Source organism: Uranotaenia lowii, chromosome 2, assembly GCF_029784155.1.
Source record: "Uranotaenia lowii strain MFRU-FL chromosome 2, ASM2978415v1, whole genome shotgun sequence".
Lineage (NCBI taxonomy): Eukaryota > Metazoa > Arthropoda > Insecta > Diptera > Culicidae > Uranotaenia > Uranotaenia lowii.
Genome location: NC_073692.1, coordinates 357,652,084 through 357,670,154, shown reverse-complemented (window position 1 = coordinate 357,670,154; position 18,071 = coordinate 357,652,084). Strand labels below are relative to the sequence as shown.

Here is an 18,071-nt window from a genome sequence, read left to right as displayed (position 1 = left end):
CTCTCGCAAAGAGGACTACATCATTCGCAAATCCTACAAGTTCAGCTCTCGATGGGAAGCTCATTCGTAGGAGCTTTTCGTACGTAATGTTTCACAGGACCGGGCCAAGTATTGGCCCCTGTGGCACACCCGCCGAAACCTCTTGTGTTTATAAGCCCTCACCGGTCGTATATTGTAATTGGCGTTTGTGGAAATAACTTTCCACAAGCGTATACAGAAATACCGGGACCCTCATTTGGATGAGCGACGACGCAATCGCTGTCCAACTGACACTGTTGAAGGTGTTCTTCACGTCTAGAGTGACCACCGCGCAAAAACGGAGCCAATCTGGCTCTGTCTGCTATCTCAATCACAGAGCAGATGGCATCTACGGTGCTGCGTCCTCTACGGAAACCAACTGTTTCTCTGAGAATCCGCTCTCACTTTCAGTGTACCTCTGGAGTCGGTTCTGAATCACCTTCTACAGGACCTTACCCGCTGTATCCAACAAAGAGATCGGCCGGTTCGCCGATGGGTCTCCTGGAGGCTTACCCGTTATCGGTGGAAGGACTAGTTTCTGCTGCTTCCACGTGTGGGGGAACACCCGTTCCGTCACATATCGTTGCAACGCTGCCCGGAATATTTCTGGGAACTCTCTGATCGCGGCATTCACAGCAACGTTCGGAATGCCGTCCGGTCTGGAGGCCTTTTCTTGATTGGAGAGACTTGGCGATTTCGCGAAGTTCTTCCACCGTAATCCTCTCTTCTATGCTGGTGTTCCAGTCGTGCTGTAGGAACAGCTCGTTGATGATCGCTCTCAATCTGTTTGGGCACATTTCAGGTGGCGCACCCCCACTTTTAGTTTTGACCATGACTATCCGATAGGCATCGCCCTATGGACAGTCGTTTCCATCGCGGCATAGTTTGAAACGTGCCCTCTTGCCTCCATTGATGGCCCTGCGAAGGGCCGATCTCGTGCTTGTGAAGAGTGGCCTAAGCTCCGCTCTCCCTTCTTGGGTGCTTGCATTCTACATCCTGCGCCTTACTCAATGGCAGTTGGCGCGCAGACCCGCGATCGTGCCATCGCAGCTAGTACCCTCGTCAGTTCTTCCACGGACAGGTTTTCCAGGTTTCTCTCCCAATGCAACTCTTCGACGAAGACGTTCTGGTCGAATTGTGTTGTTTCCAGAGGCGTTCACGTACTTGAGTCTAATCGATAGCGGATCGCGAAGTGATCGCTATGTGTGTAGGCCTCGCTCACCACACCAACCCCGGGCTACCGACGATGACATCTATGGTTGACTCGCTCCCGTTCCTGTAGTAGGTTCTGGTGTTAACTACGTTCGCTAGATCCACATTCAGCCTTGCCATGACTTCTAAAAGAACTTGACCTCTTGGGTTTATGAGACAAGTACCCCATTCGTCGGCCCACGCGTTAAAGTCGCCAGCTATAACAATGGGTTTCTCCCCGTAAGCACCTCTACCATTTTGTTAACCAAAGTGCCAAACCTCTCCAAGGACCAACTTGGGGGAGCATAGCAGCTACAGAAGTAGATCCCGTTAACTTTGGCTATCACTATGCCTCCGTTTTCAGTCGCCACCACCTCTTGTACGAGGAAACTGCCTGTTACCCATATCGCGGCGTTTGGCGCCATCGGTCACCCAATTAATGCCATCCGAAGCTGTTCGACCAGTGCCACCCGCAGTTCCTCCTATGTTGTGACCTCATCCAGGTTTTTAATCCTGATGGTCACTTCTTTACAGGGGTCCCGTATCTCGGTCTTGTCACCAAGAACTTCAGCCGCCTGAACTGTCAAGGTTCCGCTAGAGTTAGTGATCCACGCGTTAGTGATACTCTTTGCCGCCCAGTATTCGCGCTCGTAGACTCACCTTCATTCCCTGCAGAGCCTTCTTCCCTCCTTTTCACGCTGGCCACAGGATCCTGCCGGACAGACGGATCCTGGGCCCATTTCTTTGGGTCCCCGGGGGGCCCTCTCTTGCGTTTGCCACCACCGGCAAACACAAGTCCACTCTCTGTTTGGGCGAAGGCATTGACCTTCTTCGGGCGGATGGTGTCCGCCCTCAGAACCCTTTGCTTTGGCTTTGAGTTCCCTTTGAAGATTCACCACAGCTTTATTGGTTGCGATGAAAACCTGCATTACCCTGGCTAGCTTTTTGCGTACTTCCTTGTGGATGCTGGATTTCCCCATTCACACATTCTACAAGTTCAGCGATATAAGCCATGGCCGTCACTAATTCAACTGATGCTCCCGGGTCTTGAAGTGCCGAAGAATTTAGTAGCTCTTCCAGCGCTTCGTGTACGACTTCGTTCGGCTCCGCGCGCACCTCAATCGGTGTTTCCACCGACTTTTTTTTATTGAGTTGCTCATTTTTTTATCCCACGAGTAGCAAGGTAAAAAGGTTCACTGCACCAGTAACCTACTTGGCGCAGTAAGGACTAGGATACTATAGTGTGTGTCCTATAGCCCGATAGGCTCCCGTCAGCGACTGGCGTAATTTTACGAACCGTCAGCTTTCCGGGCTCATCGGCACGGTGAGCAGCACACCTTGGCCAAATGGAGTCAGTTTCCTATTGAATCCACGATCATAGTCAATTTCGTTTGCGGGGGTCTTCATTCACCATCTATTTCTCCCGGACGTACACCTGCGATATTGCAGACACGTTTCCGTTCTGTAGCACGGGGAGGTGGAACTACTTCGCAGAGCCACGGAAGACTTGCCACAGTATATATGTATACCTCTTAAAAAACAGCATATTGATTTGGCAAAAAACTGAAAAGTGCGTCAACAAGTTCCTGTATCTTGAATCATCTAAATTCCTTCTGGAGGGTATGACCTGGAACTATTAGGTCTCAAAAAATACTAGTAGGTAACAGTGGATGCCTTATCCCTGATGCTTCCGCTCCTAGTCATTCGGCAATCTAGTCTATCCTGTACTCTATATCTCTTTTAGGGCAATCGTGACCTTGGAGAACCCATTACTGATCATTCGCCAATCTTCCCTCATATTGCCGTTTGTCGGACAGATTAGCGAGGTCAACCAGGTCAGTCAGTCATGAACCGTATGAACTATGATAAGCCAGGCGATGAGTCGTGTAAAAATGTATCATTCCTTAATATCTATCTATCCATTTCTGGACCTTTTGGTTCACAGGATAGACCTTCCTGCCATTCACTGTATTTCCAAGCATTAATCGTGTATTTCCAAGCGTTTATCATGCGTCTATTGTCATAGCAACGGCCGTCATCTTGCACTAAAAGCGAGATAAAGATTACCCTCGGATTCTGAAAGCATGTTCTCATCACCCTGCATTCTATCTGATTGGACCTTACCTTTGTATTGCAATGGTGACAAAGTTACGCTTATGACTCGGTGCATCAGGCGACTAAACGTAATACTTGTTTACTCTGAAATAATGTGATAAACCAAACTATTTGTTAAGCCTTACGATCTATGTTAAAGTCTATCGTTCTAGAAGCATCACTACGTCTTGAAACCAAATAACTTCACTCTCTCTGAAAAACAGTATCTTATCATACGCTATGATCTATGGAGTCAGGAACATTTTTGACCTCATCGGTACTACATCTGTGTAACGTGCAATAACGAAGCACTGTTAAAGAGGCGTCAATATGTTCGACCGCCTCGACTCATTAACAGTGATGAATACCATCCTTAAAAAAGTTAGCCCATTTTTGAAGCCTAATAACTTTCTTATTTTAACTCTAATTGAAATGCAGTCTTCGGATGAAATATTTTTCATAATTTAGGCTTCAAGAAAAACCGCTTTTGAAAGAAATCGGCCGACAGGAACCAAAGTTATTGATGAAAAACTGGTTTTTCATGTTTCTCCCGAACGAAATGTCTCGAAATCCCATACAAACTTCAGGCTCGTTGAGCGACCCCTTCCCGTGATCCGATCTGGCCCAAATTTGGCATGAGATCTTGTACTAGGACTAGGATTAATTTCAGCCTGCAGCGCATAATATTTTACCGGTTTTGAATTTCCCATACTGTTTTAACCGGAATTTGCGATATCGGGCTTTTCGGGGGTAATAATTTAACGGCACTGTTAGTTGGACAAGACGTATAATATTCCACAGAAAATAAAATTAAAAACTATAGCGCGACGGTTCGGATCAACTGTAGAACGTTTATTTCTTTTAGACGGTACGAGACACAGAACAAAGGGACAAAAATGCGGTTGTTCTGCTAGACGGTTTATTCTATTCTACCTAGGTTTGGTATGGGATGCTTCAAGTGGCGCCAAATTAAGGCAGCTAATTTTGGAGCGCGAGAGACTGACCGGTTGTTTGATGAATGACGGTGTTCGATAATCGAGATTTTAGATGGTTGGATTTTTGTTCAAACACATTCAAATTTGGGGCAGTCTATTGTACAGTCTCCATAGATGTACCCGGTTGCGTATGCCCAATAGCCACTGAAAACAGAAGCAGATCAAGGTTAACTGTCATGCAAGATCCATGATCGAAGCCTTCACTGTGATGTTCGCTTAACATGGTCGTCCAGTCGGGAGAGCTTATCGTCTATAATCATCTCTCAGCTTGGATCGTTCCATTCTGACCATCGTTAAACTTTATCTGGACAGCAAAATTGAACTCTGCAGTCCACCCTTCTCCAGGGTACCAAGGCTCGGGTCACCTGGTGAACCTGTTTGGGACTATACCCAATATACAAGTTAACGCTCTTAACCTCGTAGAGGTGAAGGTGTTAGAATGTAGACACGGTACTCTAACGTAAATTTATCACCTTTCATAGAAATCATGCGATGATTTTGTCCAATGTGCCCGAAAGTTGGGTAGCTTTGTCAGTGAAATGCTAGTTTTTAACTTCTGTGAACCATAACTAACATCCTTGTTCAAACTTTCTGAATTCACTGTCGATTCGTAGATCGCTATTTGTAATTCTATCCATTGAAAACACGTTTAGGATAAAGGGCAGAACCTGAAGCATAATGAAATTAATGAACCAATTTTCGCTTCCAGATCATCCACCGGGACCTGGCAGCGCGGAACATCCTGATAACGGACGATCACACCTGCAAAGTGGCCGATTTCGGCTTCGCCCGGGACATCGTCACCTCCAAGGTGTACGAACGGAAGAGCGAGGGCCGGCTTCCGATCCGATGGATGGCCACCGAATCGCTGTACGACAACATCTTCACCGTCAAGTCGGACATCTGGAGCTTTGGGATCCTGATGTGGGAAATCGTGACACTGGGCTCGACGCCCTATCCGGGCATCGCTGCTGCAGAGGTGATGCGAAAAGTGCGCGACGGCTACCGACTGGAGAAACCGGAACACTGCCGCCGGGAGCTGTACAACATCATGTTCTACTGCTGGGCCAAGGACCCGAATGAGCGGCCCGACTTCCCGGAAGCCGTTGAGATGTTGGACCGGTTGCTGCAAACCGAAACCGACTATATCGAGCTGGAACGCTTCCCGGATCACAACTACTACAACATGCTGAACATGAGCGGCGAGAAGCTGTGACGGGATGTTTTGGACTACGTTTAGGGATAGGCGTGTGAGATTAACCGTGTCGAATATGTAATTTGTAAATAGAAAATGTTTTACAATTGTGATAAGCCCTCCCCGTCAGTCTTCTAGTGCAGTTTAGTTTTTTAGGAACTTGCAGGTTGGCATTCTGATTAGTGATTTTAAGTAACGACTTGTATTATAGAGCTATCGAACGAGGTTGATGGATTGGCATAAAAGCTAATCCGAGCTGCTTTATGTCAAGTTTTCTAAAAGAAGCAAGGTCTAACAAAATTCAAAAAACAAATATGAGTGAAAGTTTGACCTAAAGTAGTTAACCATTCAATTGTAAATAACGAACAGTTTCGAAGAAAAACTAAATAAAACAGTTTGTATTGAAAAATCTTCAAGCTGTTTGTATTTCACTTTTTTTAAATAGTTCAACATTCATTGGCTAAAACATCTATGACTAGGTTTGCAAAATATGGTAAGATAATCTACAATGGTAATAAATATAAGTCTTTCGTAATCACGGCAAATTGGTTTGTACACAAGTCTCGTTGGCACTGTACATACTAACGAGATCACGTCTGGCTCTCGATGTCGTCGGGGGCATAGCTTTTCACATTCGCCAACCCACTGTTGACAGTTTTGGGAAACTTGATGTTGATCATCGGTCTTCGGCGTTTACCGATGAAAGCATTCGTAGTCGAACTGCCGCTAGCATTTGTGCTAGCAGTGTTTCCATTTGTCTCGCTTGGCTTTGGCTCTGTAATAATTTATGGTATAAACTTTGGACCTGTACTTCTAGACTGTAAGCTACTTACTTTTCTTACTATTTCGGTTAGTAAATTCCAGGCAGCTTTGGTAGAGGAAGGCGTACTGCTCAACGGTTTGAACCATCTTTATCCGTTGTCGCCTCAGTTGCTTGACCGTGTCAAAGATGTTGATCTTTTTCTCCAGTTGAATACGCTGCAGTACGATGTCCAAGGCAATAAAGGTTCCGGTGCGGCCAACTCCGGCACTGCAGTGCACCACCATTGGAACGGCCAAACTCTTCCTTTCGGCGCGAACTATTTTCACGAACTTAAGCAACTCCGTTGGACTTGAGGGAACTCCATGGTCTGGCCACACCAAGTAATGATAGTGATACACCGCCCGAATGATTGCTCCCTAGAAAATTAACTTCGTATAAATACCTAAACTGTCATACAAGGTATAGTTCATTACCCTTGAGATGATCATCAACCGTTTCTGGTAGAAGCCCATGTTCAGCTCCTGGGTGCACCTCACATAGATGTCCCTAAACTGAACTTGCTTATTAAACTTAGGGAAATACTGGTAGCACTTGTTCTTATCGTTCTCAACACACTGCGTCAACATGACAATACACTCCACTTCGTACTGCAGAATCATCCGCCAGAAGTCGAAGCTAGTCTCCTGTTTCGGCCCCTGGGTCGCAATATACTCCCGCTGATACTTGTACCCATCGATGAACGAAGCATTGATGTAGTCATTCACCTCCTCATCCTCATCGCCCAGCAAATGATCGAAATCCAGCGGGACCCGATTTCCATCATACGGCAATATCCCCAAGTACCGATTCTTCTTATCGTTCTCCTTGGCCGCGAAAAAGGTAACCGTATCACCCAATAGTTCCTCCGAGAAGTAATGGATGGTGTGGAACTCCTTGAGAATCTTCTCCCGATTGGATTGAACCAACTCATCGTACTTGATTGAGAAGTTCTTGAGCGGAATGTCGGCCGGTTCGTCGTTCGGGGACCGGACGGCCAGCTGGGCTGCTTCCAGGGCCTTATTTTTTCTCCACAGAATGAAGAATCCAACACCGAAGGTCCCCGTCAGGATGACGCAGACCAGAGCGATGATCAGGTTCAACTGGATAAGGGTATCTGAAAATGCGGCAAACGATTATAAAGTTGGAAAGTCGTAGGGCTGCATAAAATTTTGTGAAATCTTGAGGAAGGCTGAAAACTGAAAGATCAGTAAGGGAAGGAAATGGAAAGTCTTTCTGCCAAAAGGTAGTAAGCTAGTAAGCCCCAAAAAAATCTCGTAAATTCGAACGTAGGAGTTTAGAGCTCGGCAAAAGAGTAGAAAGATCGTAGAGGTAAAATCATACAAAATTGAAAAAGTCTTATAGCGTTAAAATTAAGTTATTGTGGTTGTTTAACTTTGAGCGTGTAGTGATTGTGTTAAATCGAGCAAAATTCGTGTAGTTATAATTTAGAGTGTAAGATGTCAAACAAAAACACGTGTAACCACGTAAACAAAAAAAAAACAGCAAGACAACAATTATTAGAGTGGCAAACGAAATTCGTCGTTCGATTGCTGTACCAGACCTTCTTCAGCTGATTCGGAGCAGCAGCAGCAGATTCTGGAGGCTTTCGGAAAGTGAGATAAAACATACAACATGTACACGGACAAAGTAAAATAAAAGTTACATACTCCCCGAAGGAGACCTCTGGTGCGTAAGAGAATGCTCGGCGTCATATAAACCCGGCTTATTGGATGTGGCAGGCTCATACGGAATGAATCATCCAACTGGATGAAAATCCCCGAAAAAAAACGGGAGGCTCACGACAAGGATTGGTAGACGAAATAAATTGAAGAAGACAACAAAAGAAAACATCAAAAGCGTAAGGGTGAGTTCAATAGATAGCTATTGTTGTGAACAAGTCGTGTCACGGTCATGATTTTGTAGAGCACAGTCGATGGCAGGTTGCCTCCTGCACATCTTCACCAAACGTTCCTAGGGACACATTGGGCTAAACCGACGGCCCCAACTGGGTGATTTTGTCGTACTGGATAAGCTTATACTAAAGTCGTGATTGACAACAAAATCATCTCCAACTTTAGAGGCAAATTGATGCAGTCTTCCATCGCAGAGATTCGTTCTCTTTATAATTAGTTTTATTTTAGGATAATGTTTAGTTTTAAGTTTAAAATATTTTTGCCATTACAGGATGTTCTCCTACATTAAATACTTGATTGCGCTAAGCAAATTTAATTCTTATAAATAAATTTTAGTATCTAGTTAATTATAGGGCTCTGAACAGTTGATTATTGAGCTGAACAGTTGATTATTGAGCTGAACACCTAATTTAATGTAATAATGTAATATAAATGTAATGATGAATTGATACAAATAAATAAATATTTAAAAAAAAAGTCGTGATTGAGGTTCGACAGGGCTGTTTTTCGGGAGCATAACACTCTTTCGTGTCCAGCTCAGTCTTTTGGCCAAGCCGGAACAGATGCAGGCGGAAGCAGACATCGAAATGCTCCAGGCAATAGCCATGCGCCCGTTGAGCAGTGCAGCCAGGCAGGGCTGCCAGAATGCCAGATATTTCTGTGATTCCCTAATAAAACCGAGCTATGATATAGCTGTTGTGTGTTTTAGCTGTCAGATGTTTGTCATTTTGGTAGGAAACGGGGCCGTGAGTAGACATTAATGTAAGCTGGCTTAATTTTTTGAAATGTCACGTGTAAGTAAATAATAATAACTGCTACAAATTTTGGGTTTTGCATGTTTGTGGTTTGGGTAAAAGCAAGCCGTGCAGCACACACTGAAAGTCAGTGATGCTCAACTTGTTTCAGTCTTTCTGCTAAGTGCACATTGGTCCAGGACGGAATTTTATCGGGACAAAATTAATTACGATTATAATGTAAGAGGTTGACAAATGGTGTCTTCAGAAAAAATGCTTATCAAACCATAAAGTCGTCCAACAGCCATAATGTTGTCAGGTATCTGTTAAGCCTCAAGACGACCATGAGTCATCAGTAGGACGTCAGGAGACCAAGGCTCCTGGGGACGTTCGAATGGGAAAAGGAAGGTTTTGGAATTTAAGAAAGGTTCAAAGGCATTTCGAAGATTTTTGAGACCAATCGAAAGAACACAAGCCCAAAAGAAAGAAAATCCATGGGGATATGTCCTGGAAAAGGTTTAGGCTAAAGGAAGTTCGTAAGCTCGAAAAGGGTTGTAAAACGGAATAGAATGGAGGTAAAAACAACATTTTGAATTCTCAACTCTCAATTAACCAATGTGCCTTTTAGTCCTCAGTTCTAAGCTTTTAAGTCTCAGTTCAAAGTTCTTAGAACTTATTTTCTAGTTCTTAATTTTAAGTTCTTATTTAGTTATTTGTTTTTGTTCTTAGGTCTTTGTCCTTAGTTCCTAGTTCTTACTTCTTAGTTCTAAGATCTTAGTTCTTAGTTTTAAGTTCTTAGTTCTTCCTTCTTAGTTCTTATAGTTCTTAGTTCTTAATTCCTAGTTCTTAGTTCTTAGTTCTTAGTTCAAAGATCTTAGTTCTTAGTTCTCAGTTCTTAGTTCTTAGTTCTTAGTTCTTAGTTCTTAGTTCTTAGTTCTTAGTTCTTAGTTCTTAGTTCTTAGTTCTTAGCTCTTAGTTCTTAGTTCTTAGTTCTTAGTTCTTAGTTCTTAGTTCTTAGTTCTTAGTTCTTAGTTCTTAGTTCTTAGTTCTTAGTTCTTAGTTCTTAGTTCTTAGTTCTTAGTTCTTAGTTCTTAGTTCTTAGTTCTTAGTTCTTAGTTCTTAGTTCTTAGTTCTTAGTTCTTAGTTCTTAGTTCTTAGTTCTTAGTTCTTAGTTCTTAGTTCTTAGTTCTTAGTTCTTAGTTCTTAGTTCTTAGTTCTTAGTTCTTAGTTCTTAGTTCTTAGTTCTTAGTTCTTAGTTCTTAGTTCTTAGTTCTAAGTTCTTAGTTCTTAGTTCTTAGTTCTTAGTTCTTAGTTCTTAGTTCTTAGTTCTTAGTTCTTAGTTCTTAGTTCTTAGTTCTTAGTTCTTAGTTCTTAGTTCTTAGTTCTTAGTTCTTAGTTCTTAGTTCTTAGTTCTTAGTTCTTAGTTCTTAGTTCTTAGTTCTTAGTTCTTAGTTCTTAGTTCTTAGTTCTTAGTTCTTAGTTCTTAGTTCTTAGTTCTTAGTTCTTAGTTCTTAGTTCTTAGTTCTTAGTTCTTAGTTCTTAGTTCTTAGTTCTTAGTTCTTAGTTCTTAGTTCTTAGTTCTTAGTTCTTAGTTCTTAGTTCTTAGTTCTTAGTTCTTAGTTCTTAGTTTCTAGTTCTTAGTTCTTAGTTTTTAGTTCTTAGTTCTTAGTTCTTAGTTCTTAGTTCTTAGTTCTTAGTTCTTAGTTCTTAGTTCTTAGTTCTTAGTTCTTAGTTTTTACTTCTTATTTATAGTGTATTCTTAACTGCGTTAGGAAACCTTAAGAAGTTAGGAGTCGCCAGGAAGCCACAAGCTCTTTAGAATGGTCGTAAAGTTATGCAGAAGTAATGAAGTATTACTGACAGCTGTAAGGTCCTTAGGAGGTTGTAAAATTTTTCATTATTTAATCAGTAGGTTTTACAAGTCTGGAAGATCGTCATGTACCCACCATTCCGAGAATTTCAACAACAGGTTAACAATCAGGTGACTCTAGGCAAAATACAGTTAGATTGGCAGGAAGCCAGAAAATTGCTAGGAGGTCATGAGGTCGGGAGATCTCAAACAGTTGTAAAGTCTTGAAAGGTTCCGAAGTTGATAGGGAGCAATGAGGTCACCAGGAAGCCATGAGGACTCTAAAAGACCATACAACCATCAGGATTCAAAACTGGCAGGAAACTTCGAAGCTTTTAAAGTTGTTTTAAGGCTTCACGATAACCTTCGAAGTTTCTGTGACGACTTTAAGGAAAGATAACTAATCAGTTTCCTTGACTACCTTAAATTCAATTGAGAAAATTACGATCTTTTGATTGTCAGATGTGCTCGTGAAGTTGTTGTGAGGCTCTTAAGGTTTCAAGAAGTAGACCGGAGGCCAGTGAGGTGCTCAGTCTGCAAAGTTTTCAAATCTGAATTTCTGCATACCTTTTGATTCTGAGACCAGAGAGGGCGTAAGGCAGTTAGGTGGCCGTTAGGACTTCAAAATGCGTAAGGCTGTCACCAGGACACCCTTAGATCGTTAGGAAAGTTTTCATCTTTTGATTTTTGAGATTGGAGTATAGTAAAAAGTTTTCATCAGGAATACGTTTAAACAGAAAGAGATCGTTAATATCCACCAGGTGAGAAGATTCAGTATGAATCAGTTTTATAACACTCCTTATTCCACCCGTTTAGCGTATTCTACTGTAACATCTGTAAACGAAATGCTTAAATAGAAAATCTCCCTTGCAGGTCACAAAATGGATGACTCTCTAGAAAGTGAACTTTCGCAATACCGTACATTTTCATATCTTCAATTATTATTTATATTAGGTATTAGTTCTTAGTCTTCAATTCTCAATTCCAAAATCACCAGGTAGTCTCCCCCCTAGAAAACCTTTCGGAGACCATGAAGTCGTTCCTTGCGTTCGTTTGGAGTCCATAAGTTGAGGTCACCGGAGGAGTTTTAAAAGTCGTCGTAATGAGACTGTTAGGTTGTCGCGCATTAAGTGCAGGAAACAGTATATGTGAGGTGGTGGTTAGGGGCCACACGGAGCGGTTGATTACATAGAAAGTCGTAGGATCGCCAAGTCGAGTCGAGAAGTCATCCCTCTTACCTGTCGCAAAATTGATCACCCTCGAATCACTGAACCCGGTGGCGGTGAAAATCCTCACCACCAGGTGATACTCGGTGGCCGGTTTCAGCGGCCCGTTGCAGAATTCCGTATCGTTTGCCCCGCACGTCTCGTTGCCGACAATGTAGGTCACCATTTCCTCACCGGAAGGTTGCTGTCGCCCACTGACCGGATGCCACATCCGAGGCGTCGTTTGGTACTGGATGGTACAGTCCAGATAGTACACCTGGTGCCACTTCCGCTCCTCGGGCCACTCGGTCGAGAGGTTTCGCTTTGGTTTCGGTTCCTCGGTACAGTAACGCTGCGATACTAGCAGGGCAACGTACCGGATGTCGCCGACGTCCGATTTGAGGATGTCTCCGGACAGGTTGATCATAGCATTTTGAGTCGGATTAGGCGCCGTTAGCACGTCAATGCTGCCCCAAGTTGTGTGCTCAATTATGGGAGGGACTAGGAATGATAGATAAGGTTAGTTGTGGGTAAAACTAGTTTAATTTTCCATCTTACTTCCAGCCGGGGTGCTAAAGTCGACAAATTTAGGAGCGCTCGCATCGGCCACGTTTCCCACCAGAACCATTATCGACACGTTGTAGTTTACTTCCGGCTTCAGTCGATCCTCCAGGTGGCTGTACTCTTCGACGATTTCCTCTCCGGGAAGGATTGTCTTGTTCCAGCTCAGGATATGCTCCACACCCTGTTTGGAATCAATGAACTGTCCCCGGAACTCCAGCAACTTCCCGTTCAACCTACATGGTATTTTCCATGCAAGCAACACCTTGGTGCTGTACTCATCTTTGGCGGCATCCGGAAGGGAACTACTAACCTTCAGGAATTCGTGAACGGGCTCGGGAACTGTTTACAGATAGAAAGAACATTGAATAAAGTAGAGAACATTTATTGAAAAGTAGACAGTACCGTCCGGTTCCGTGGTTTCAAAAACCATTTCCGTGTAGGACCCGAATCCTGCTTTAGTTGCCGCCGACACCTGTACAATGTAATTGCTGAACGGAAGCAGTTCATCGACCGTGCAGCGCATCTGTTGATTGTCCCACTCACACTTTCCATCGGTTGGATCGTTATGAATGTCGATCGTCCTCGGTGTCTGTGAAACCGCTTCGCAATAGCTCGGGGTAGGATAATTTGGTCCCGACGGTTGTATGTTAATTCGGTAACGTAGAATTATTCCATTCTTGATCGTTGGTTCCCTCCAGGTTATCTGAATCTCGTGCGATCGGCTGGTTGTACTTAGATTCGTCGGTTGTTCCGGAGCTGAAATGAGAAAAAAAAAATGTGATGACTACCTCACACTTCTTTTGAGAAGTCCAAACCCTCACCTGCTTCATCGGTTACAAACTCGTTACGAGCCGATTCTTCCGACCATCCAGCTGTGTTGAGGATCTGCGCAATACAGCTGTAACGACTGAACGGCAACAAATTGGCTAGCACACCCTCGAAAACCGAATCTCTGTGGCTTATGTGGAACTCTCCAATGACCTACACGCGATTTTCAAAACTATAAAATAAATCTCTAAGAAATAATGAAGGATTGAATAACTCACCGTTGGGATGTCGGTCACTTCACGATCATCCCCGGGCTGGGTCGGCGCAGGGCTACAAGTGAACCGCACCGATAGTAGACTGCAGAGATTGTTATGCTCGGCGCTCAGCTTGGTAGCTAGGCCCAGGGTCGTTGCCGAGAAGCTGGTCTGGGTGATCGGGTCGATGTGGACTCGGGATATCACTAGAAGGAGTAGGTAGCATTTTATTGGTTACTTGGAAATGAGAAAAAAAGTTATTTTATTTATTTTCATAGTTCGTGAACATAATTCCTAAAATTCACTCGGTCCATGGTACCGTTCTTCAACTTCTCGAACATCCCACATTCGCCAGATCTCGTTCCATTTGGTCTAACCACCTCGCTTGTTGCGCCCCTGCTTGTCTCGTTCTTACTGATTGACAGCAAACACCTGTGATGCAGGACAGTCGTCTGGCATACTCGTAACATGTCCTGCCCAGCGTATCCGGTCAGCCTTCACCACCTTCTGGATAATGGGTTCGCCGTAGAGTGCCGTTTCTGCGGTCACCAGTGATCCGAGATAGACAAAGTCTGCTTTGCGTTTCAGTTTGCGGTAAATCTGCTCCACCGCCGCAGATTATCTACCGACTATATTAATGTCGTCGGCAAAGCAGATAAGTCGACTGGATCTGTTGAAAATCGTGCCCCACATTTCGTCCAACGTTCATCGAATAACACCTTCTAGAACCACGTTGAACATAATGCAGGATAGACCATTGCCTTGTCGAAGCCTCTTGCGTGATTCGGATTAATTCGACAATTACCCCGAAATTCACACCCAGCATTGGTTCCATTCATCGTCGCCTTGATCAGTGTGGTCAGCTTTCCGGAAAAGCCGTTTTCGTCTATGATTTCCCATAGCTCGTCACGGTCAATCGTCTAGTAAGCGGATTTGAAGTCGATGAATAGATGGTGCGTAGGGACTTAGTATTCACGTGCGTAGGGACTTGAAGATCAAGTCCTTCGTAGACCGACCCTCCATGAAGCCGGCTTGATGACCTCCCATGAATCTGTTTGTTTGTGGCGTTAGGCAGCGGAGTAGGATTCGGCACAACATTTTGTAGGCGGCATTTTAGATAGTGATCGCAAGGTAGTTCTCACAGTCCAATTTGTCACCCTTCTTGTAGATGGGGCATATTACCCCCTCCTTATTTCTCCGGTAGCTGTTTTGTGTCCCAGATCCCGACCATTAACCGGTATAGGCAATCGGCCAATTTGTCCGTGCCCATTTTGATGAGCTCAGCTGCGATGTCATCTTTTCCAGCCGACTTGTTGCTATTTAGCTGGTGAATGGCTTTCTAAAGTATTTCTTTATAATAGCAATACTTGAACTTGTTAAATACTAGTTAATTACTTTTTTTTTAGAGAACGATGGATAGCGTGTTAGTAGCACGTGGAACTTACAAGTAATGACCAATTTTCACTTTTTGATTTGGTATTCACGGTAGCATAAGTCGATTCCTACAGTAGTAACATATCTCCCTCCTTATTTCCAGGATACCAGGTAGGAGTTTAATCTCTCAGGCAGGCTGATGTTCCTCTGGGGACGTCTAGGTGTTGGTTGATCTTCGAAGGAAACAAAAGAATCGTTTGGTCTTCCATGCTAACATAAACATCGACCAAAGTTGATTCTCCAGCTGGTGGTTGTGGATCATCTGCTTCAGATTCTGGAACATTTGATGTACAAGATGGTTGGCTTGAAGTCCAAACATATCGACCAATATGTTCAATGGTGTAGGCTGCCTCTCCGAAGTACTTGCATCACCCGGATACCGAAGCTTGACCTGGTCGACGTGTGAACGTATCAGATGATGCTCTTCCAATGGGATGTTGAAGTTAACTTTGCCAATCACTTCAACAATCTTTCCAGGAACCCACTTCCAAGACGAATTGTTGCGGTATGGATTGTCATACACCGCAGCACCGGTTGTTAGTTTGTGTGGTCGTGGTCCCTTATCTGCTCTCGGATGTCTCGGTTGGTAATGATTAAGAAGATTCAGAGTAGTTCTGATTTTTTTGCCAATCATGAGCTCAGCTGGGGTGGAACCATTCAGAACACGGCTTGGAGTTGATCGGTATATTTGCAGGAACGTTTGACCCGCAGATTTTGAGTACCGTTCCTTCCGCAGAAATTTTCGAATTGTTTAGAATGAATCGGGTGCCATTGTCGGAAACAATTGTCGATGGAATCCCAAAACAAGCGAACAACTCATCCAGGAACTCGATAGCTGCCGATTTTGTTGCTGATTTGATTGTGCAGATCTCGGGCCATCTTGAATTAGCATCCACCACAACCAGGAAGTTGAGATCTTTGAATGGACCGGCAAAGTCGATGTGGATGTGTTCCCTAGGAGAATGTGTTGCTGGCCACGGTTGAGGAGGAGTCCTCGGTGGGGATTTGGCATGCACACATTTCACATTTTCTCAAACGTTGAGATGTCGTCATCGAATTTCGGCCACTAAACGTGACTTCGGGCTAGGGCTTTCATCCGTTCCATTCCCGGATGACCTCGATTAAGTTGTTTCAGAATCCGTTGATGATAGAATTCTGGGATGCCTAACCGATTCGACATCATGATGCAGTTCTTGATGATCGCGAGAGCATCACAATGGGGGAAAAATGGCTTCACTGCTGAGTTAACAATTTCGGAGATGTTTGATGGCCAACCGTTTTCGATTAATTGACTTTCTTACTGAAGAACGGGGCACTCCAGTGATACGTTGGTTACCATTTTGAATGTGATGAGAGCCGGCTTCTTGGAGCGGAATCTCCACATCTTCTTCCAGTTGGACCGAGGCACAGTGGTTCAAATCCCCAAAAAGCCGGAAAAAAGTCAATTTTTCAAGTCAGCGACAACCAATTTTTTTATGTTGGAATCGAATCTTCAATATTTTAGGAACGTTATGATGTATTTAAATATTTTCTAGGAACTTTTATACACCTTCTACGAAACAAACATGAACGACAACTTTAACACAAGAATTAAAAATTGGATTTTTTATTCTCAGTGCAAAACAACTTGAAAAGCATAGAAATCTTTAAAAATTTATAAATGTTTATATCGAAGTGATGTAACCTTATTGACAGTTTGAAGATTAAAAACGTCCTTAATATCATGAACTAATAGAGTTTCGCTTGATTAAAAACCCAAAATTAGATGATAAAAAAATTTCTATTTACTCTATTTATTTTTCGGAAGCAAAAATAAAGCTTGCGCTGTCGATCGCCGTGGTAAATTATACACCGTTGGATAGGTGAAAGCCTCATCAAAAACATATCTTAAAATCAGCTGCTAGTTTTTGCTATATTTTGAATACGAAGTCATTGGGTGGAACGCTGTTTGGTTTAAAAATGCAAATTTTAAAATATTTATACAGAGTAAACCAAGCATTGTTTGCTTCAATACATATGCAAATTCACCTTAAAACAATAGTTTTAATATTCATCCAACTAATATAAAGGAATTTAGGAGCCCATATTTACTTTTAACATAAATATTCATAACTTATTGAAAAATATTCAATTTCCTAGTATAAAGCTCAAACCCCGTTTCTTGCAATTATTAAAAAAAAAGCAAATTTTGAAAAAAAAATCTAATTTATTTTTTTTTTCAACTTTCCGCCAATAATCTTTAACAAAAAAGCTTTTTAATAATTTTTTCCCACTTTTTATGATTTTGAACCACTGTGCGAGGCAATGACAAACTCTTCGTCTGGTTTTGAGTGTTTGTCGATTAGGCGGGAAAGGACGTCTACGTGGCCAAACTGAGATGTGGACACATACTGGATCTTGAAGTCATAGCACAGCAGTGCTAGAGCCCACCGCTGCAGTCTGTTCGCCGAGTGAACTGGAATGTCCTTCTTGGAATCAAATATTCGGAGAAGGGGTTAGTGATCCGATGCAACAGGAACCTGCGACCAAGGAGTATTCGATGAAATTTGATCGCAGCAAAAACCAGAAGGAGTCCTTTTTTTCCGATTTGCCCATACTGTCTCTTGGCTTGAGTAAGGGATCAGGACGCATGAGTAACAGCTTTGAATGCACCGTTTGGAAACTTGTGAAGGATGCGAGCTCCGATTCTAGTTTGGAATACGTCTGCTGCTACGATGATTTCAAGGTTAGGATCGTAGTGAGTAAGCATCAAGTCAGACTGCAGAACTTCTTTGAACCGTCAGAAAGACCTCTGGAAAATTTTGATTCCACTCAAACTTGACATCTTGTTTCAGCAGAGAATCCAGCGATCGGCGTAGCGTATGCATTTCGCGCACAAACTTCGCATAAAAATTCACTGTCCAATAAAGCAAGAAAGGTACTCACATCGGATGGTGCTGGCATCTTAACAATAGCTTCAATTTTGGCTGGATCGGGACGAATACCTGAGACGTTGACAATGTGCATGAGATTGCATTTTTCCTACATCAGGTGGAAACCGTAGGCCTGCAACCGC

At 43.2% G+C, this 18,071-nt stretch overlaps 2 protein-coding genes across 5 annotated transcripts in view; one reads left to right on the top strand and one right to left on the bottom strand.

Annotated features, from left to right (window-relative positions):
- Positions 1-5,874, top strand: part of LOC129743965 (tyrosine kinase receptor Cad96Ca) — a 69,345-nt gene extending 63,471 nt beyond the window's left edge. For both annotated transcript variants that reach the window (XM_055736223.1, XM_055736222.1), the window contains exon 6: positions 5,008-5,874. In XM_055736223.1, coding sequence (XP_055592198.1) covers positions 5,008-5,514 — 507 coding nt within the window. In that variant the 3' untranslated portion in view covers positions 5,515-5,874. The remainder of the gene's footprint in view (positions 1-5,007) is intronic.
- A 34-nt stretch (positions 5,875-5,908) lies between these two features.
- LOC129743963 (phosphatidylinositol phosphatase PTPRQ) overlaps positions 5,909-18,071 on the bottom strand; it is a 57,963-nt gene continuing 45,800 nt past the window's right edge. For all 3 annotated transcript variants that reach the window (XM_055736219.1, XM_055736220.1, XM_055736221.1), the window contains exons 5-12: positions 13,607-13,788; positions 13,382-13,541; positions 12,963-13,316; positions 12,555-12,899; positions 12,030-12,497; positions 6,730-7,409; positions 6,327-6,672; positions 5,909-6,268 (exon numbers count right to left, since the gene is read on the bottom strand). In XM_055736219.1, coding sequence (XP_055592194.1) covers positions 6,084-6,268; positions 6,327-6,672; positions 6,730-7,409; positions 12,030-12,497; positions 12,555-12,899; positions 12,963-13,316; positions 13,382-13,541; positions 13,607-13,788 — 2,720 coding nt within the window. In that variant the 3' untranslated portion in view covers positions 5,909-6,083. The remainder of the gene's footprint in view (positions 6,269-6,326; positions 6,673-6,729; positions 7,410-12,029; positions 12,498-12,554; positions 12,900-12,962; positions 13,317-13,381; positions 13,542-13,606; positions 13,789-18,071) is intronic.